This window comes from Mus caroli, chromosome 2, assembly GCF_900094665.2.
Source record: "Mus caroli chromosome 2, CAROLI_EIJ_v1.1, whole genome shotgun sequence".
In the NCBI taxonomy this organism is placed as follows: domain Eukaryota; kingdom Metazoa; phylum Chordata; class Mammalia; order Rodentia; family Muridae; genus Mus; species Mus caroli.
In genome coordinates this window covers 86077223-86098424 of record NC_034571.1, presented here as the reverse complement: position 1 = coordinate 86098424, position 21202 = coordinate 86077223, and the positions used below count along the sequence as shown (strand labels likewise).

General features: G+C 52.0%; 1 protein-coding gene across 3 annotated transcripts in view; it reads left to right on the top strand.

The window, feature by feature from the left end:
• Positions 1-3501: 3501 nt before the first annotated feature.
• The window catches only part of Dgkz (diacylglycerol kinase zeta), a 43006-nt gene continuing 25305 nt past the window's right edge, over positions 3502-21202 (top strand). Inside the window, exon 1 of one of the 3 annotated variants that reach the window (XM_029472294.1) lies at positions 3502-4219. In XM_029472294.1, the coding sequence (XP_029328154.1) occupies positions 4008-4219 (212 nt within the window). In that variant the 5' untranslated portion in view covers positions 3502-4007. Of the gene's footprint in view, positions 4220-14018; positions 14195-15892; positions 16319-21202 lie in introns of those variants that run through there. The other 2 variants (XM_021156923.1, XM_021156924.2) reach the window with 2 other exon arrangements.

The window sequence follows — 21202 nt, the reverse complement described above, 5'->3', positions numbered from 1 at the left end:
AGAGAGAGAGAGAGAGAGAGAGAGAGAGGCCCTGAGGCCCTGAAGGCCATTCAGCTGAATACCAATGCTGCTGTAGGATGCAAGTCTACTGGCTTCACCCCAGTTCCTGATGTCTCTTTGTAGTCCCTCTTCCTCCTTATTCTATGACTGAACAAGAGACTTGATTCTCAGGGTTACCTGAAGCCCGGGACTAGCGAGTAGTAGTCACCTGGGGTCTGCTCCTTATGGAGGTCCATCCAAGATGCTTGCCCAGCCTGTGTGAGGATGTAGGGTCACCTATTGCCAGTGTTTCCTCGGGGCCCTATCCCTGCCTCTAAGGGGATGTATCTGCAGCAATGGAGCCATAGTTTCACACTGTCAGTTCTGGCAGCTTGCTTTGCCACATCCCATGTGACAGCTTTCACAATGAGCGATCCTGCTTCGATGTCCACAACATATCCTTTGTTTTAGCTAGAAGCCAAAGCTCTGAAGACAGGGTGAACAGCTGAGGGTGAAGCCACGAGAGCAGAGCTGGGCCAGACAAGACTCTAGATCCAGGAGGGCTGACCAACGTGAATACCTGTGTGATGTAGGTAAAAAGTACCTTGTGGGTCCCCCCCTCCCCGGGCATGGAGGACATAGACCAGAATCCTAGGCTCCAAATGAACTTTAGTTGCTTGGTCATCAGAGTGGCTAAGTACATGGTCTCTGAGGTATGTGCTGTCTCCCTAATCTACTTAATGTCTCCAAGCCCCAGGGAGCTCCTCTGTAAAATGGTACCCACCCTCCTGTTTGAAAATCAATGAAAGTTTGCCAGGAAAATGCACCAGATCCATTATACACTAGACACCAGTAACTGTTCTCTAAGTGCTGTGGTAATGGGTGGGATGGGGCCAGAGGAGTGAGATGCAACTTCGAAAGGCTGCATACAGAAGGTGGTGAGGCTGGTTGGGGAGAGGGCTTGTTTTTCCTCTTCTTGGGAAGGAAGCCAAGACACAGCTTAAAGATAATGCAGCCAGCAGCTGGCCCTAAGTAGGGATGTGTGAGGATGGTGGAATGAAGCCTGCTTTAAAAAGCCCTAAGTGGGGAGAGAGCGCTGCAGGAAAGAGCTAAACAAAAACCCAACCTGGGAACCCAGCAGCTAGGCAGCAGCTGAGTGAAGGTCAAACCCAGCCAGTGCTACCATAATTCATGGTGTAGGAGGCTACTCTGGGCCAGGTTGCTTGGAAATCCAAGCCCAGGGTCCTGGAAGGACAAACTCAAAAGCAACAGTGGTGCAGAGTGGGAACCCCCCCAGTAGCAGTGGCTTCGAGGAGAAAGAGCCTTTGTGGCCAAGAATGTTTAGTCTAATGCTTTTACCCAAAGAGGGGCTTGCTGGGCCACTGAGATGTGGGAAGCAGATGTTAGCAGACCTTTGCAGTTTTACAGAGTGGGGGTCGGGGTGGGGAGCTGTCCCAGCAGTAGAACAGAGGGAAAGGACATGGGTGCTGGCGCCAGAAGGCATGAACTTTTAAGTCCAAGTGCACTGCCACTCACCAGGAGCTATTCTGAGCAACTAAACCATTGAACATCGTTTCTTTGTCCTCTGCAGCATGGAGGAAGTGATAATATCTACCACTCAGGGATGTGGTTAGGGACAAACGAGATGGTCGCTACTCAGAGTATACAGGGTATGCCCAATGAGACACCCAAGAAATCTCTGCACTACATTATTAAGAAGGGCTGCATGGGGCTGATGGACGGATGCCCTTTCCATATGAGAGACAAAGAAGGGCAGGGATAACCTGAGCAAAGGCATAGAACAGAGTGGAGAATATCAGAGAACCCCAAAGCAGCCCCATTATCTACTTATGTGAGTCTGGTCCCTCCCACTTTCCCATGCTCACAGTGGGGAAAGGAGACAAAGACTGCACAGGACATCTGCTCAGAGAACAGGGGAGGCTAGGAAGAAGCAACCAGCTGGACAGTCAAGGAGTCATTATGGAAAAGAACGGCTTTTTGCTTATTTGGTTTTGGTTTGGTTTGGTTTGGTTTGGTTTGGTTTGGTTTGGTTTGGTTTGGTTTGGTTTGGTTTTTTTCAAGACAGGGTTTCTCTGTGTGTAGCCCTGGCTATATTGAAACTCACTCCCTATAGACCAGGCTATCCTTGAATTCAGAGATTCACCTGCCTCTGCCTCCTGTGTGCTAGGATTAAAGGTGGGTGCCACCAATGCCAAGCTGGAATATATACATTCATATATATATATTTGTGGGAACTTTCAAATTGAAAGTCTGTGATTGGGAAAAATTTAAGATAGAGGGGACAACTAGATGACGCTGTGAAGAAATGGGACCAATTCCAGAATAAGATTCAATTCAAGACTGTGTCCTTGGAAGGGTTGGGGGAAACTGCAGTGGGTCGCTGCTGGGTCTATCCCAGACTGCGAGAGCCTGAAGTCTAGCCAAGCCAGAGCCTGGTAGCTGAAATGGGTACATTGTAGAGGAAATGGGTGGATCAGGCTGGATGGTGGGATATGGGCTTTGAATGCCTGGATAAAGTATAGACAAAAAACAGCCTCCGGGCAGTGGTGGCTCGTGCCTTTAATCCTAGCACTTGGGAGGCATAGGCAGGCAGATTTCTGAGTTTGAGGCCAGTCTGGTCTACAGAGTGAGTTACACAGAGAAACCCTGTCTCGAAAACCAAAAAAGAAAGAAAGAAAGAAAGAAAGAAAGAAGAAGAAGAAGAAGAAGAAGAAGAAGAAGAAGAAGAAGAAGAAGAAGAAGAAGAAGAAGAGCAGCCCCGTAAATACTGTATGAATCTGTGGTCATATGGGTCGACTTCAGAAAGAGAAGAAAGTCTGGACCACAAAAAGACTCATATCTAATATCTGAGGAGTGACCCAGGTCCTTGCAATGGTCTAAATGAAACGTTCAGTTGGTGAACATCCCCAAGCCCAAGAAGAGATGGTACAAAGAGATACTGAAAAGACAGGAAACCCAAGCTGGACCCCATGGAAGCATCATCCTGTACTTCCTTTTGCCCCTGGTTCCTCCCTCTTGTGACAGTCTCTTTGGCACTAGAAGATACTGATTTAGTGTTCTGGGATACCCCAAATCCACAACCTGGAAGATTCATGGAAGGCTGACCATCTCAAGGGTCAGAGTCATCTCAAGGGACTTTACACACAAGTCAACTTGATCCAGCTTGAGGCCTGGTCTTGAGATCTCTAAGCCTGGGGATGGTGTTCCCACAATCCTAGATGTCCCTAGGGATTGATGTAAACTGTCTCCTGTGCCCCTCCCCTAAATCCAGTTTGATCTCTAAATTCCCACAGCGCCGACAGGGTTAAAGCTGCCTCTTGTCACCGCCCCTGTCTCCCCCACCCCCCTCACCTGCCTTAAGCGGCAGCGAATGCCAAAGCCGGAAAACGCGGGACAGAAGGGGGCGGGGGTGCATCACTGCGGCTGAGTGACAGGTGGAGCGATGATTGGCAGGTGCCGTGCAGCCTGTACCAGTACCGGGCAGGGGCACAGAGGTGGGCCTGGGCAGGGTCCTGCACCCTGGCCTGGAGCCCCGGGAGAGGTTGCTGGCTGTGGCCCGTGCTCCGGGCTCGCTCTCCCGGGGGCCCGGGGCCGATCAGGCAGGGCGAGGCGGCGCCCTTCCCTCGGACCCTACGGCTTGGCGAGTGTCTCTAAGGTGACACCCTGGTGCCTAGTTGCTGCGGCGACAGCTACAAGGCTCCGGCTCGGCTAGACCTCAGGCTCTGGCCGTCCGGGGATCGCCCCGGCAGCGCCCCACGCAGCATCCCGACCCTTCCAAGGACACAGTCTCCCCAGGGCTCCGGAGCATCCCTGCCGGCCTTTCCTAAGCGCGGCGACCCGCAGCTCCCGGTCCTTGTCGTCTGGGCGCCGCGTCACGACCGACGTGCGGGACCCAGCGCCTCTTTGCCTCGTCCCGGTCCTGCGCCCCTGGCTCCGGAGCGCTCGAGACTCTGAACTTTGGTGGGGTCTCCGGCAGGCCTCAGGGCACGGAGCCGGGCTGCAGAAGGATGGCTGAGGGACCGGGGGGAGGAGGACCGAGCGGGGACAGGGCAGCCAGCGGCCGGGCGGCGGCGGAGGAGGTGGTGCGGCGGCGCTGCGGGCGCCGGGAGGAGGCCGAGGTCTTCCAGCCCTGGCCCGAGGGTCCCCTAAGTGTGGCTGCGGGACCCCTGGTGGAAGAGCGATTCAGCCAGATGCACCTTCGAAAGCAGGTGTCATACAGGTAAGGAGAATGGGGACAGAGGGAACGCCGCGCGGGGACCACTTCTTATCAGCACCGAACTAGCAGCGTGTGTTCACGACGCGCCCACCTGCCGTTTGTCTGGCTCTACTCTAGGGACTGGGGATTCAGAAGGGGTGCGGGGGATAGCTTCCCTTCTCGAACTATGAAAGCTCTATTCATTCAGCATCTAATTACCGAGCGCCAAGTCTGTGCCTAGCGCTGTGTCTCTGTTCTAGGAGAAAGCCCACCGAGATGGTCCTCACTAATCTCTGTAAGAAGTGAGAAGTCTTCTGGATTTTCTTCCAGAAGAAGCAGTGTGCCTACCCTGTGCATTCAGTCTCCCTCCTCTGTACCCTCCTGTGGGCTGCCCCTGTGCTAAGCACAGAGGTAACTTCTGCCACAACAGCTGGAAACCTACTGCCTAGAAAAGGCAAGGGCGTTCCCACCACGCCCCCAGTATCACATCAGGCCTTCACTAGCATCTATCACTGATGTAGGCACCTCCCCTGCATTGCCCACCCAACATCTTACACCATCAACTGTCTAGGTAAGACTCCACTTGACTGCTTCTGCCACTCTAACTTAAAGGATCCCCTGGCAGAAGCAGCTGGAGTGGGCCCCAGAGGCCGCTGTAATGACCTGGAGTGAACAAGTGTGCCCTTCCTCACAAGGTGGTCCCCAGATGAGACGGGGGAGATAGACATCCTCACTTCCCCCTTCACCTTGCCTCCCCAAGCCTTTGGCACAGAGTGACTTTCTTTGGAGGGTCTAATAGGGACATCTCAATGTGCCTCTTCATCCCTTAATGCCATTAGCCTGATGGGAGAGACAAATCTTTTGTCTACTGGCAACCACAAGGGGCTTGGGTATGTCTGACACTGCCCTGCTTCTCCTTGGACCTTCTGGGAAGAAGGATCATAAAATCAACCCAGCCCTGAGAGCTGAAAGGGCCTTAATGGTTATGAAGCCATTAGGCCTGCATCACTTGAGAAAGGATGGAGAGGGAAGTTACCCACCATCCTGAAGTGGGATGATGCTCAGAGGAAAAGGAAATAGGTTCGGTTCCCAAGAGCCCTGCCTGCACTTTGGGAACCTTGAGCATGCTAGACTCCATTACCAAGATCTTCCAGAGCCCTGCCCGGGGCCTTCAGCTAAGATACAGGAGCTCCTGAAAGTGTCCCTGGGGGAAGAACAGAACATGAAGAATCTTGGAAGAAATATTATTGATTTGGGAGTCAGGAGACCTGGACAGAGGCACACATACTCTGTTCCTTGGATGTCTGGGCTCCTACAAAAAGCACCACACGGAGATTTTCCCCTATATTCAAGTCAGGGAAATGTATCAGCTACTGCTAGAAAAGAGGCCAGGGTCAGGGAGAGGCTGGGAGAATAGAAAACAGAGCTTCACTAAAGAATTGACATACAAGATGCTATGTGTGCATGAGCACACATAGGGGTGGAGAGGCAGCTCTAAGGACCGAAACGCCCCCATGTAGGAGCTGTTCCACAGGTCAAAATGGGAGTCCCGGGCCATCAAAGATGCATAGTAACCAAGTTGGATCTCTTCTTCTGAGGATTGCACCAGGGTAGGGCTGTACAGGATGAGGCCATGCTGAGGCTGGCCAGGGGTCTAGTCTTCTCCCCAGAACTGGGCAAGGAATTAAGGCAAGGGGAGCCTCTGGGTCTGGAAAGAGAATGCAGCTCTAGGCCCTTTGAGCCTTCTGTGGTAGAGGAGGAGGTGTAAATCCCAAGAGGCCTGCTGCACTCTCTTCCAGGCTGTCCTAGGGCTGTCAGGAGCTCAGGCCCACTGTGACCCTTTTCACATCCTCTGCCTGCCACTTTCATAAAGCTCTAGCTCACAGCTAAACCTCCAGTCCTGCTGTGAGGAGTGGCTAAGAAAAGCAGTTGAAAGCCCTTCACGGAGAGAAAGGGCTTTCAGGCAGAAGTGTGGGGGCAATGAATATGAGGGTGGGTGGGTGTGTGCAAGCGGAAGCAGGACCGAGGCCAGGCTGCTTCTGACGCAAGTAAGGACCACAGGGGCTTTCAGCACGACTGGAGAAGATGCTAGGGAGGAGGGGCCTGACAAGAAGTACCTCTGGGCTCTTTCCAGAGCCATCATAAGCTAGCAAACAAAACAAGTTAGGATTTGAAAAGGGTCAAAGGGGACCTAGTTTCCAATAAATCCCACCAGAAAGGGCAGGACAGTATGTAGAGCCCTTGTGTCTCACATGTGTATCTGGACTGGGGAGAAGCTATCCCAAGCACAGAAGGAGCCCTAACCAGTAAGGGTTGGGTTCAGGAGACTTCTTGCAATGATGACTCCAGCCGAGGAAGACAGAGGGTATTAGGGATGCTCGGTTTGTGGACCACCTCCAATGTTATGCCCAGTAGGTACCAAACCAGATCACCTAAGTATGTCTTTTTAAATGAATTTTTAAAAAAAGATTTAAAAAAATGTGTGTGTGTGTGTGTGTGTGTTTGTGTGTGTGTGTGTGTGTGTGTCTGAGTGAAAGTCTGCATGCCAGATGTGTACAGGATCCTAAAGAGGCCAGAAGAGAAGGTCAGATGCCTTGAAATTGGAGTTACAGGCAGTTGTGAGCCACCATATGTGTCCTGGGAACTGAACTTGGATCTTATTCAAGACCAGCACATTGCAGAACCATCTCTCCAGCCTCCTAAAATGTATTCTTAAGGCTGAAGTTGTAGCTCCATAACAAAGTGCTTGCATAGCATGGGTGGGATCCTAGGGTCAATCTCTTAAGACCTCAAGAAAAAAAAATAAAAATAAAATGGTTTCTTAAGCCCTTGGACTCAGGTTAGAGTCTAGATCTGGATCTGTAAACCTCTCCTGTAATTCTGGTAGCTCAGTCAGTTTGAAAACCACTTGTTTGCACCTATAGAGACGTCAAAGAGAGAGATTCTGGATAAAAGAGGGTACAATAGATGTTATTTGCTGGGTGTGGCTGGCAGAGGTATCCCTGTACAGATTCAATCATGGCCCAGACACTCAGGCCCTGCCGACACACTGCCTAACATGGACTTAGGAGGCTCAGACTTTTTCCTCGACAAAAGTAGGATCCTGCACAAGGCCAGACAGTAAATATTTCAGGCGTTGGAAGTCACGTGCTCCTTGTCACAGCTATTCAGCCCTGCCAGTGGTACACAAAGCAATCACAGGCAGCGTGTAAAGGAATGAGGGTGCCTGGCTTCCTCTAAAGCTTTGCTTACGGACCCTGAACTTTACAACTCATGTCATCTCACTGTCACAAACTATTATTCTTTTGCTACTTCCTGTTTCTCGAAATGTTGAAACTATTGAAACCATTCTTAGCTCACAGAACCCTACACAATCAGGCAGTGGGTCAGATGAGGCCCTGGAGCCATGACTCAGTAGACAGGACAGCACACTGATGCGGCCATCCACCTGGGCAGAGACCATTCCAACAAGGGCAGCAATTTCCACACATGGGCACATGGGCTTGGGGTCTGAGGGTCTGAGAGTTCCCGGAAACCAGCGCTGACCCTTCTGAGCCTGTGAAACTTTCACCTCTAACCCTGTTTCCTCATATGGAAAATGGGAACAATAGTATCCACTCAGTAGTACGGCTTGAAGGATATTACAGACAAGCGGCATACAGTTCTTGACTCCAGGGGAAGTAATGAACCGCCCCCTAGATCTTTCGCTAGAGTAAGACGGGTTAGGGAGGTCCAGGAAGGACGGTGGATGCTGCCTCTGAGCAGTGATAGTGGGAACAGAGGCTAGCAAAGCCAGCCAGAGACTGAGAGCAGAAACTGAGCATGTCCCAGACCCCACTGCCCCCTTTCCCCTCCACCCTCCCAGGACCGCTTGTGGCGCCAGTTGGCAGGGAGGGTGCCCCCTGCAGCGGGCACACAGCCGCAGGGACACAGCTCCTCGAGGGAGGGGCACCTGATCTTACTCTCCCTGCTGCTATTTACCAGAAGCTAAAAATAACCCTGGAGTGACAGGGAGATGGGGCCGATTTGTAATTTAAATAGCAACAGGATAAAGCAAGAAGCTTGCAAGAGATCACATTCTGTCCCGAATTAAAAATGCAAAAACCGGGGGCAGAGAGCTGAGCTGGAGCAGGGGGAGGGAGGGGACTGCTGCCAAAGGAAGCCGGAAGCCGGGGGTCTGTCCATTTTCCTTCCTTGGCAAGAACCGGAGCCCAGGTCCTGACTGGAACTCTTTCCTCCAGTCGCAGGTTCACGCAGAAGAGGGAATGAAAGGCCAGAGCCTGCAGAGTCCAAGGGCGGGAATAGATTCATTCTAAGGCCTTCTAGCAGCAGTTGGCGGCCCAGAAGAGGGCTTCACCAAAGGATGTGTCCCCAGCAGCTCAGATGCCAGATGGCATAAGCCGCTGAGTATGTTCAAGGCTGCCTGGAGGTAGCTGTGGCTTTTAAGGAGGTCCCCAGGGGTACTTCGAAAGAAGTGAGGGCCAAAGAAGTTTTTGTCTCAGTCAGTACATTTTCACATCAGGGCATTCAGAAGAGCCATAAAGGACCAGGGCCCAAGGACAAGGGTCAATCCAGGCTGGGAAACCTCTTTGGTGATGTGGAAGGGAGTAGGGGAAGAGAATGGACTCTTGCAGGCTTTTGAGATCCACAGATGACTGTGGAGGAAGCTGTGCACAGCAAGGTTGGAGTTCCCTGAAAGCCACAAACATGGACTATTGCGGTTCAGAGAAGTCAAACAATTTCTTAAGATCACACAGCAGGAACTTATCTGATCTATTTCATTCCAAAACCCTTTCCCTAACCATACTGGCTTCCAGGGGCCTGGCCTTTCATCCTGGAGGGTCTTTTCTTTGGGCTTCGTACTAAGTACTGGTATCTGGGAAGGATAATGGGACATGGGATAGGGGGTGAAGGGCTGAAAGATTTCTTTAAAATTTGAGCTTGGGACTCTACCAGGGTGTGGGAGGAGTGCCAGGTACCTACCTGTCCCGCACTAGGGGTTTTGTGGAATCCAAACTGGGGCCAGAAGGGAGACTCTAGAGCAGACCCTGCTGAACCCCAGAAAGAGAGCCATGTAAGCCCCTTCTTCCTTTCAGTGCAGGGATCCTAATAGAGGCAGAGTGTCTTCCAAATGATGACAGTCTGGAACCACCTCTGACTGCTAAGCTGTCTGTGCTGGTACTGTATCCCCCGTCCCAATGGAAGAGAGTCCTGCCTTTTCTTTGCTCAGACTCCTTTCTGTTCATAGCTTTCATAAAGACACCCTGGAAGGGTTTCTCCAATTCCCATCTGTCACCAGCAGCACCTACATCCTACCACAGGCACACCTGTCCTCTCAGTGAGGGTGGAGTCTCCCAGGGGCTACGCAAGTATTTGGATCCCAGGCTTCAGAGCTGATGAGGGATTTTTGACTTTAGAAAACCTCTGGGTCTCCAGGTGTGGTGATCTGTGTAGACTCAGCTACTCTGGAAGCAGAGGCAAGAGATTCACTGAGTCTAGGTATTTGTGGCAGCAGTAGTTGTATGAAATAAGTTAGCATTGTTAAGGTGGCTTTATGGGTGTGGATGACCATCAGGGTGTGGGGACTACCAGATGGTGTGCATAAGGAAAGGTGAACCAGCCGGGCGTGGTGGTGGTGCATGCCTTTAATTCCAGCACTTGGGAGGCAGAGGCAGGTGGATTTCTGAGTTCAAGGCAAGCCTGGTCTACAGAGTGAGTTCCAGGATAGCTAGGGCTATACAGAAATCCTGTCTCGGGGGGGAAAAAAAACAGAAAGGAAAGGAAAGGTGAACTAGCCCAAATCAGAAATCGAAATGTAGCAGGTCACAACTCCTATGGTGAACACAGCACTCACAGGTCTCAGGGCAGAGCAAAGACTCCACCAATAAAATGACTGCCACACACATCCAAGCATGAAGAACCGAGTGTGCTGGTGAGTGCCTACAGTCTGTGCTGGGGAGAGACCTAAAGCATACCAGGCAAACACTTTACCAACTAAGCTATGCTCTCAGTCCCAAGAAGCCCGTTTCCCTTTCTCTGCTCCTCTCATCAAACACTCAACCCATTTGAACATCTATAGAAAAAAAAAAAGAATCACTGAGCTTATATTTTTGCACAATGAGCAGCACAGGGTTCAACAGTGTCATAAGAAGGAAAGCTATGCGTACAAATTTGATGATCCAAGATGGTTGGGAGCAAAGTGTCCAGGGGTAAGACTGTGGGCGAGAATGCTGACAGGAGCAGTGCTGACCCTTGGCAAGTGCTTATGAGAACACTTGCCTTAGGGATGAATGAAAGCCTCGAGATTGGGGACAGAGATTCCAATGAAACTGCCAAATCCAGAGGAGACTTTTGATACAGTCTGGGTAGAGCTGAGTGAGACAGCTTACCCTTAAATCCTAGTGCTTGGGAAACTAAGGCAGGAGAGTTACTTGAGGTTCTGGGCTAGCCTGGGAAACATAGTATGTTTGAAGTTACCGTGGACTACAGATTGAGATCCTGTCACCTACTACAGAGCTGAGGGTATAACTTACTGTCATAGAACACTAGTATCCAAGAAAAACCTAAGTTCAATCCCAGCAGTGCAGAAATAAACACATAAATATGTAAAATAAAATGGAGATCATTGGGTCCAACTTATGGTTAATGCACAGCACACAGTCTCACAACAAGAGCTGGCATATGAGCTTGTGAGTTCTCTACACTTCCCTGGTTCCGTTGCTTGGTTTGGGTCTGAGGGAGGAAGACTCCAAGTGACAAGATACAAAGGACCAATGGCAGCAAGGTAATGCATCCAGCGTCATAGACAGAATGGAATTCAGGCGTCAGGACCACAGTTGAGAGAGCATGAAAAAAAATATAGGGAAATTTTGTTTATTGAGCATCTACTACTACAAAAGCATACACTTGCATGATATACACTGAAAGAAAACCCCGACAGGGAAAGCCTGGACAAGGAGACAGGAGAAGTCAGGACCCAAGGAGCCTGAAGGTCAGACGGAGGAGGCAGGCTTGGCAGGTTTTGAGGGCAGAAGATGTCCAGGTCGTGGGTTGAGTATTTGGTGGCCTGGTACATTTCTTTTCCCCAGCTCCCACTTGCTCATTCAGGCCACAGAAAGTGGAACGCCTTCTCCTCAGGGGCTTCAGCGAAGCCCAGAATAATTTTCTTACCCAGATTGCTCTTCCTGTGTATACCTGGGTGGATTCTGAGGGGTCCCTAGCTCCCCAGCGCTGGCTCAAGTCCCAGGAACAGCCAAGGGCATCCTCCCCTGCCCTGTCTGCCTGTCCCTCCCAGCCTCGTCCTCCCCTCCCCACCCAATCTGGATTGTGAAGCTGGCACAGACAGCTTTGTACAGTATGAGCTCAAAGTAGCCCTGGTCACCGAGTCAGGGTTAGCCTGCGACTCAGCCTCCAGGCAGCCTGGCTTCCCCTCCAGGAGCGCCATTTCACCGAGTCAGGGTTAGCCTGCGACTCAGCCTCCAGGCAGCCTGGCTTCCCCTCCAGGAGCGCCATTTCCTGCTCTCTGCCTGTCCAGATGGAAAACAAGCCCAGCCCGGTTTCCTCTGTTTAACTGCTGGGGCTACTTGCGGAAAGCCTGGGAGAGAAAGGCTGGGCCTTGCTGCATGCAGCCTCCTTTCAGAGTGGACCTTGGCCTGGTGGGTAAAGTCTTGAGAGACCACACCCCAGGAGCCCATCTTGAAGGACTCAGACGTGACATGTTCAAGGGACTGCAATTGGGAAAAAGGGTGTAGAGCCTGATCATGCCCTCAAACCTTAGTGGGGCAACAAGGCATCTTAGACCCTAGGGTTAGAGTCATGTGTGTGTGTGTGTGTGCGTGTGCGTGTGTGTTTTATTTTTGAGGGGTTTAGATTCTTAATCTCAACACAAGAAGATCTTGGACAAGTAAGATTAGAAGTTCTGTGCCTGTTTCCCAATGTGGGAGGAGGAAAATGGGGCTGGCAAGATGGCTCAGAGAGTAAGGATGCTTGCTGTAAGCCCAAGGACATGGGTTTGATTTTCAAGACCCACATGCTGGAAGGAGAGAACTAATTCTTGCAAATAGTCCTCTGACCTCCACACATGGGGCACAAGTGTCTCTCTCTCTCTCTCACACACACACATACACATATACCCTAACACACAGAAATAAATATAATTGGGGGAGGGTGTTGTATGTGTTGTTTATTTTGCTTTGCTTTTAGGACCAGGTGTTGCTATGTAGCTCTGGCTGGTCTGGAACTTGCTATGTAGAGAAGGTTGGCCTCAGAGATCCGCCTGCCTCAGCCTCCCAGGTGGCAGGACTAAAGGCGGTGCCTGGCTTCATTTGTTTTATAACTTGGAGTCAATGAGGTAATTATGTGTTTGGTAAGGTTGCTGGCCCAGAAGTGCTTATTAGAATGAGTATTAATGCTTCAAGCTATGTATCCATCAGGTAAGTTATTGCAAGCGACCATGTTCTAGTCCGGAGGAATACAAGAGTGAAGGCCAGCCCTGTGTGGAGGTCTGGTGGCACCACCAGCAGGTTCTGTAGTGCTCCTGCTTTGTGAACTGAACTGACACTGTTTCTATCCTCAAGAAACTCAACCTCCCTGGAGTAACAAGAACACACAACTAAAGAACTCATTGTAAGGCATCGTGGTTGCAGAGTGCTTGAGGGATGCTCACATCCCTCCCTACGCTGCCTGCCGGCTAAAGAGCAAGCATGGCTCAGTAGTGTTTGCTAAGCCCCTCATGGGAGCCTCAAACTCCAGGGCAATTCGGCCTCAGAAGGTGTTCTAGAGCCTTCCAGGGTCCTTCTGCCTTCCAGTTCTTCAGCCCCACGGTCTCGTCCACGCATGGGACTTACGCCTCACTGTTCCCTGCATCCACAGTGCTAGTCTCCAGAGGGTCACATGATCCGCTCTCATGATTCATTTGAGTCTGTCCTCAAATGTCACCTTCTTGCTCAATCCCCCGTCTGCCACTCTTTGCCCCTTCATTTTGGCTTCCCCTTCCTGTCTTTTTTTAAATAGCACTTTTCATTGCCTAACATGCATGGATTGTCTTGTTTCTATCTTCCTCTTCTAGGTTCTAGGTTCCATGAAGGTACAACAAGATGTACCAACCAATATTTCCTAAATTGTCTATGAACCCTTCACCTTTTATTTAATCCACTTACAACCCAGTGAGTCCAAACTGTAATCCATTCTACAGATTAGAAAAACGGAGGCTCCCCAAAACTCTGATTTATTGTTTGTAGCCGTATTCCTTAAAAGGTTGCTTTAGAAGATGTATGGCCTGGTCCAGGTCACACTGCTGGCAGATAGGAGAAACTGAACATGATCTGGCATCTTCCATCCACTGCCGTTTCCAATACACCACCACCCTGTGTGCCTAGCTCTGTTGAAAGGTATGGTGCATACAGGATGCTAAGAGAGCTGGACACAGGCTGGAGTCAGCCTGTGTACCTGGAGCCGGTGTGCAGCGAGGAGTGTCATGAAGTGAGAGACTATTAGTAGCAGCAAGAGGTGAAATTCAGAGACGTTGTTTGGAAAATAAAGGCCTGGAGCTGGGGTGCAAATTCCAGCCCAGGCAGGTCTAGTGGGTGCCTGGCAGCTTTTGACTCCTGGGGTTGTCTCTTGACTGCTACACGCTGGGCTTGTCCCCACCTGCCCCTGCTCTCCTATGCAGCTCTGTGCCTTGCCAGTGTTCTGCCCCAGTCAGCGGAAGGCGCCGACAAGCCCTGTGGTCCTCGGCTTGAGCCTCCAGCCGGCCTCTAGCAGCAATCCCCCCCGCCCCCCCACGTCAGGAAGTGCGGAAAGAGGAAGAGAGTTGCTGGGCAGGATGAGCGCACTGGGGGCTGGCCACAGCGCCGGGGGAGGCTGCGATGTGGCTGCTGCTCTGGGCCCCGCGAAGGTGCTGGGGACGAAAGAAGCCGAGCTGCCAGGAGCACTGAGGCAGATGTGGCGCTCCCGCTCCTGGGACGTGCCACAGATCCCAGCAGAGGTTCCCCAGACACAGTAGGTACAAGGGTGGCCTGGGATGGGCACAGAGACCTCATCCTTCTATGAACTTTCTATATGGTGTGGAAGAATGGCAGAAGTGGGTTCACCCGTCTATTTCCCAGTAATTCCATGGTGGCACAATCTTTTCCAGGCTTGGGGTAATTTGATAGAAGGCTTCTCTTTGGGATTGGAGTTGAGAGAGAACAGCAGGGGTTGTTGGGAGAGGAGCCCTCCCAGGACTGTGGTACATGATGTGGGAGTTTTCTCGAATCCAGTTCAAGGACTCAGTAAGCTCAGTGGAATCTTCAAGCTGCCCCCTCCCCCCACCCCCATCCCCCAGCTTTTCCCATTGAGCTTGGTGATAACCACCCGATGACTTCCTCAAAGAAAACATGTGTACCCAGGAAGCCAGGGTCAGGTCCTCTTCCTATCCAGCTTGGTCCCCACTGCTGGCTGGTGACCTGGAGTCCAGCTTCTCCAGGCCTACTAGTAAGAAACTCAGTGTATAAGAGAGAGTGTTGGGGCTTCTGGATGTCGGCTGTTGTTCAGAATCACAGGCATGTTCCTGGGTCACAGCCCCCTAGCTTTGGCTATTTGTGGCAGGCGAAGTCTGGAAAAACAGGCTACCAAAGCCCCAAAGGAAAGGGTGAAGTCGAAGGCAACACAGGATGTGGCTTTCTAGAAAGGAGGGCTAACTGAAACAGTAGGCATCAGGGTGGCATGATCTGGGGAGGAGGTGGACCAAGGTCACTGGCTTCCAGGCCTCCCCGTCACAGTCACAGTTGTGCAGCATCTAGTGACCACCTAAGTTGTGGATCCTCAAATGTATGCGATGGTATGACTCCTGGTGACTTCTTGTTCCAATTGGTCTCCCTTCTGAAGGAGAACATGGGTCAAACATGAAGAATATTTCTGGATGTGTATGTGAAATACGAGGTTCTTGTAACCACTGCCCTCAGGGGTATCTGTGTGTAGGAGACAGTTTCTTCTATATGGGTGTATACGTGAATGGGTGTGTAGGTTGTAACTGTTGTCCTTGTGTGTATTTGAATGTGTAGGAAGTACATAGCTCATCCTTATGGTATAAGGATTCAAGGGAACATTGAACACTGTGCTGGGGAAATTTCCCTGTTAGGAGTGGGTGAAGGGTTGAAGCCATTGTGAACAACTGTAGAAAGATGACTTTGTCAGAGGGACATTGAAGTTCTTTGTGAGTGTGTGAAGGTCAGTGAATGACTTTGGTGTTTTGAGCGTGAGAGAAAAGTATGAGTTTGACGATTGAAGATAATTCCATGGGAGGGGCATGCCTGCTGTGTGTAGGGAGAGCGTTGTGTGGCTTTTGTCCGTGGGTGCGCTTATGGATAGCCAAGGGGGTAAGGGTGGAGAGAGAGCACATGAGTGGCTGAGTGGGTGCAAGAGAGCAATATATAACTTGTGGATGCGGGAGAAGTGGTGACAGCCGCCCTCGCGTGTGTATACTTTGATCATGTAGGTTGTTTGGTGGAGGAGGACATGGGGGAGAGGATCATACATCTGGGAACAGTTTGAGCGGCTCAGGCCAGGAAGTCAGTCCCATCCAGGCAGGCTGGCCACGGAGCTGGAGGGGTGGTGCCCTCGTAAGTCCCGCCCCCCAGGCCTCCTCGACGGCCTTGCGACGTGGCTTGAGGCCAGCAGAGGGCGCCGTGGGGCGAGTGCGGCGGAGCGGCCGAGGGGGCGTGCTCGGCGGCGGGCGGGCAGGCAGAGGCCCGGCCAGCTATGCGGGGTCCTGCGGCCGCGGCTGTCGGCACTTCCTGGAGCGGAGGCTGCTTCCCCGGCACCTGGGAGTGGGGCGCGAGGACGCGCAGCGCAGCGCAGGGCGGGCGGAGCGCGTGCTCGCCATGAGCTTGGCGGGCGGTGCGGAGCCGGCGTGCTGAGCCCCGGCCGCCGGCCCGGCATGGGCGTCTCCCGCAGGCCCGCCGCCGGCCGGGGCTAGGGCCGGATGGAGCCGCGGGACCCCAGCCCCGAGGGCCGGAGCAGCGACTCGGAGTCGGCCTCCGCCTCGTCCAGCGGCTCCGAGCGCGACGCGGGTCCGGAGCCCGACAAGGCGCCTCGGCGCCTGACCAAGCGGCGCTTCCCCGGGCTGCGGCTCTTTGGGCACAGGTGAGCGGGGCGGCGGCGGGACAGGCTGTCCCAGCGTGGGTATCCAAGCGCCAGGCACAGGCGGTCCGGGTGGTGCGCGCGCTGGCACCGGCTGGTAGTGTGCTTCGTCCTTAGTGCAATGATAGTCAGCTCCTAACCCTTCTGCAGGGCGACAGAAGTCACCCCAACTCCTTGGCACCAGCAGTCAGAGACCCTACGACTGGTCACCACTGCTTTTTGACAGTCTCCCCGAACCTGCAGTTACCAGCGTGGTGGGGGCGGTCATACCGCCCTTCGTGCTTCTGGGGAACCTATTTGCCAACTACCACTTCTTGGCATCTGCTGATTGTGGTCGCTGTGATTTGCCACAGCACATGGTTGTCCCCAGGTCACTGATTAAACTACTCGATGTTTTAAACTTCTGGGGACTGTGGGTGCCTAGCGTGTTGCTCTACTTTGCTCTGCCATAGCATGAAGATAGCCCCTTCTCCTTTTTCTAGACAATCATCTCTTCCCCCTACCTTCTTCCAGCTCTTGCTTTGGGAAGGGACGAAGTGGCCTGTAGTTTTGAATCAGAGTTGGCTGTTTTAGCTTCATCGTGCCCTTTCCCCCAAGCAATCAAAATATCACCATATTGTACCTGTGACAGAGCTTTGACCATGACTGTGATGAGAAACTGGAAGGAGGGTATGGAAAGACTGAGTGCAGGCAGTTCAGGGCATGTGTGCTCGTCTGTGCCTGCTGGAAATGCCCTGGTGTAAGGTGCCACCCATTCTACCCAGCTCTCTGATCTTTTTTTTTTTTTTTTCCTCCTTTCTGCTTTCCTGTCTGACCTCTGAATTTCTTTGGTGGCTGAAGAGCTTGCAGCCAATCAGCTAAGAACCCTAGAGTTCTGATTGGACTCTGACCTCAGACTCTACCCAGGGCCTCCCTTTTAGTATTTGTGGCTGTTGAAGGCCTTGCTGTCTTTGGCCCCTTCTGAGCTTTGCCTGGGGCCTTTCCAGGGCAGACTTACCTACTAATAACCCGTGTGGTTTTCCTCTGTTGTGTGGGTGGTGTGCCTGTGGTGCTGATCTATGCCCTCTGCCTGGTTTACCCCTGCCAGGGCCCTGCTCTTTGCACTTGCAGTGTGCTGCTAAGCACACACCAGGCACCACACACAGGAGATCTGGATCCTTGCACTGGCAGATGGAGCTCTGTGGGCTTTGGAGAAGCCACAGGAGCTTCAAGACCTCATATAAGAGGGCAGGCAGTGACACTTCCAATACTTCTGTTTTGTTACCCACAGCCTTGCAAGGTAGAGCAGTTTACACCCAGCTGCAGGAAGTAGCCTCCAGTGTTCACAGGCTCCTGGGGGAGGGAGGGAGGGGCACCCTGAAGGCTTCCTGTTGCTGCCCATAGGGCACCAAGTGTTGAGTGCTTTCTACTTGAAGCTGTGCTCATTTTGAAGAGCACAGGTTTGTGGATGGAGAGATGAGCCTTGGGCATAGTCAACAGAAGATCAACAGAAGTGCTGAGTGCCTTTATATAATTCTCTAAAATAAGCAGGATAGGTTCTATTTTTCCATCTTTGTAGATGAAATAAACATACTGTCAGAGAGAGGAGCCATTTGCCCAGAGTCACACAGCACGTAAGAGGCAGAGACAGCATTTGAACTCAGGTTGGTTTGATTCCAAAATCCACATCCCCTTTCTCTCTCCCAGGACCTCAAATACACTGTCACAGAGGCCCGGGGTGCTCTAAGAAGTCAGATTCTTAGAACTTAACCAGTGAGCCAGAGCTTTTTCAAGAGCTTCCCAGGTGATACCACAAAGTCACGGGGTGACAGCCTCCTGGGATGGGAAGTGATTTTCTAGCATGCTTATCAAGAAGAAAGTCAGAGAGGGCCTCCATAAGCATGGGTGTGGTAGCGTGGGCTGTGTATGGAGGGCAGTGGTGCTTTAAACAAACAAACAAACAAACAAAACAAAGACATTGGGAGCTCATGACAGTGAAAGATTCCTCTGACTGACTTGGGCCTTCAGGATCTGCACCCATTGGTGCCGGGCCTCCTTTGACTTCATTTGATGGCCAGGTGACGAGAGGAGCAGACATTTGGATTAGTGTCCCAGCCCAGGCTCTGTCCTTACCTATGCCGCTCATGTAGCTCTGCCGTGCTTCTTGGCCCCTGGGACGTCTTCAGTTGAAACCATCCCTCCATCTTTTCCCAGGCTCCATGCTCATTTATAAGACAGCTCTTGTTTCTCCTTGGACATTTAACCTCTGTGTTCTACCACATGTTTCTGCCACTTAACACCTCGAAGCTGAGGGACCTCGTAAGTGAACAGGCCAGAACACAGGGCCATCGATGACACCAGATGTGTGTTGGCTCTGAGGCTGCTGCGTTGAGCTCTGTCTTCTGCTCAGGTGCAGAGTGTGTGAACAGTTGGCAATGTCTGCTGTGGGCTTGGCGGGGGGCCACATGGGTCCTGTCTGTGTTGGGTCAGCAAGAACGGTGACCATGGTGTCTTCCTTCAAACCTACCCTGCCCCATTCAACTGGCATCACTGGCTGGGACCTGGGGAGCAGTTTGCCATCTCTTTCAGTCCAGTGACAGACACAGAGCTGAGCCATAACTTGCTCAGCTTACAGATTCTGCCCACCTCCAACTCCATCCCACCCCACTTCTTCATGGTGGAAGCTGTCAGCCCCCTCTTAGAGGAAGGAGAGGGGATCTATCTAACCTCCTGTCATCTGGTTTTCCTCTCCCCTGAGTAGAGCAGGTGGAATCGTTACACACAGGTTCTCTGACCCCAAGGCTTGGTCAGTCTCCAGTGAGGACAGTTGCCTAGAACCAGCCCCATGAAGAGGGGACGGACTCACCCTCTGGCCCTTTGCCACAGCCTGGTCCTGGGCAGGTCACTCGGCTTGTGGATTGGCTGGTTTTGCACCCCAGGGGCATTATAAATTACCTGGCACACTACACATTTTGACAGAAGGAGCTTTGGTTGTCCAAGCCCCTGGGAGCCAGAATGTCTGTTCTGCCATCTCTGCCCTTCATTAGTCTCAAAGTCATAAGCTCCCAGAGGGCAGGAGACACACCCGTGGGGCGAGTTTGACACAATAGATCTCATTTAGAGGCCATGCCACACGGGGCCTATGAGCATAGGCTGAGGACAAGGCTGGCGGATGAGCAGACTCAGCACTGTTTGGGGTGGTTTGGAGTGAATGGGGAGGGACACCTTGAGGGATTCTCTCTTTCAGAGCTGAGAACCCCTGTCTGTGGCGCCAGGATGTCTGGGGGCCAAAAGAATCTCTGAGTGAATCAATTGTCTTGCTTAGGCTAATATGAGAACAGTCCAGGTGGCTGCAGAACCTTGAGTTCCTGCCAACTTGCGGAAGAGGGACCTCTGCCTGAGCTGGGTGCATCTGACTGTCAGCTTCCACTCCAGCCTTGTGCCCAGGTACAGAGCTGGCTCAGGTTGGCAGGTGAAGGAAGAATTCCGGTCCCTGTCTAGTGTCACACGGACCAGTTTCTGGCTTACATGTCAGGGGTGGGGATGGGCAGTTCCTGTTGTTTTGTCACCATAACAAAGGTCAAATCCCCACATGCAGACTGACAAGGGTTTGCACTTAATATAAGATGGTAGAAAGAGGGTGTCCTTACAGTCAAGGACAGAGGAAGGACTCCTGCCCCCTGAGCAGAGAAAGCCTAGGCTTGGGAGCTGTGTCTGGGAAGGAGAGCAGCAGGCCTGCCTGCATCTTTCTGAAAGCCTTCCCAGAATTTTCCCTGTTTCCCCAAGCAAAAAAGAGGAGGCTGATGGGCAGGCTGGCAAGCTTTGACGATTAGGCTGAGCTGCCTCTAAAAGAAGTACTGGTGCTTCCAGCTAGCACAGAGGGCTAGAGAGAGGGCTTCAAGGTCCTTGCGCTACCCAGGAACCAGTCCTGCAGTATCACTGTGACAACAGCAGGGGGCCGAGGCTCCCGTAGGGAAGGACACTGGGCCCGGAAGTTTTCTTCTAGCAGACCACTTGCACCTGCTGTGAGTGGATGTAGACACCTTCTCTTGGTGAGTTAGTTACCTGAAGACCCTAGCTGCCAGAGTGAAGCCAGTGATCTGGGGTGTGTGTTTCTATATCACTTAGTTCCACCCTGCCCTACCCCTGAAGGTCAAGGCCCCGGCGAAGTACCCTGGACTCAGCCAAGGTCTCACAGGCAGCCTGGGACACATTCATATGTGCTGCATCACAGGACTCACTCCAGAGTCTCACCTGCATTTGCCACCTGGCACGCACCCTGTCTCAGGGAAGGAACACTGTATGCAGGAAGGTGAACATTTGCCTTTAGGCCAGTGGTTCTCGACCTTGGGGGGGGGTGTCAAATGACCTAAGTTGTTTGCTTAAGACCATCAGAAAACGCCTGGCAGTGGTGGCACACACCGTTAATCCCAGCATTTGGGAGGCAGAGGCAGGCGGATTTCTGCCAGGTCTACAGTCAGCCTGGTTTACATAGTGAGTTCCAGGACAGCCAGGGCTACACAGAGAAACCCTGTCTCAAAAAAAGAAAAAAAGAAAAAAAAAAAAAGACCATCAGAAAACATAGATATGTACATTACAGTTCATAACAGTAGCAAGATTACAGTTATAAAATCATTACAGCCACAAAAATAGTTTTATAGTTGGGGGTCCCCACACATGAGGGACCATATTAAAGGGTCACAGAATTAGGAAGGCTGGGGGCTGGTGAGATGGCTCAGTGGGTAAGAGCACCCGACTGCTCTTCCAAAGGTCAGGAGTTCAAATCCCAGCAACCACATGGTGGCTCACAACCATCCGTAACAAGATCTGACTCCCTCTTCTGGAGTGTCTGAAGACAGCTACAGTGTACTTACATATAATAAATAAATAAATCTTAAAAAAAAAAAA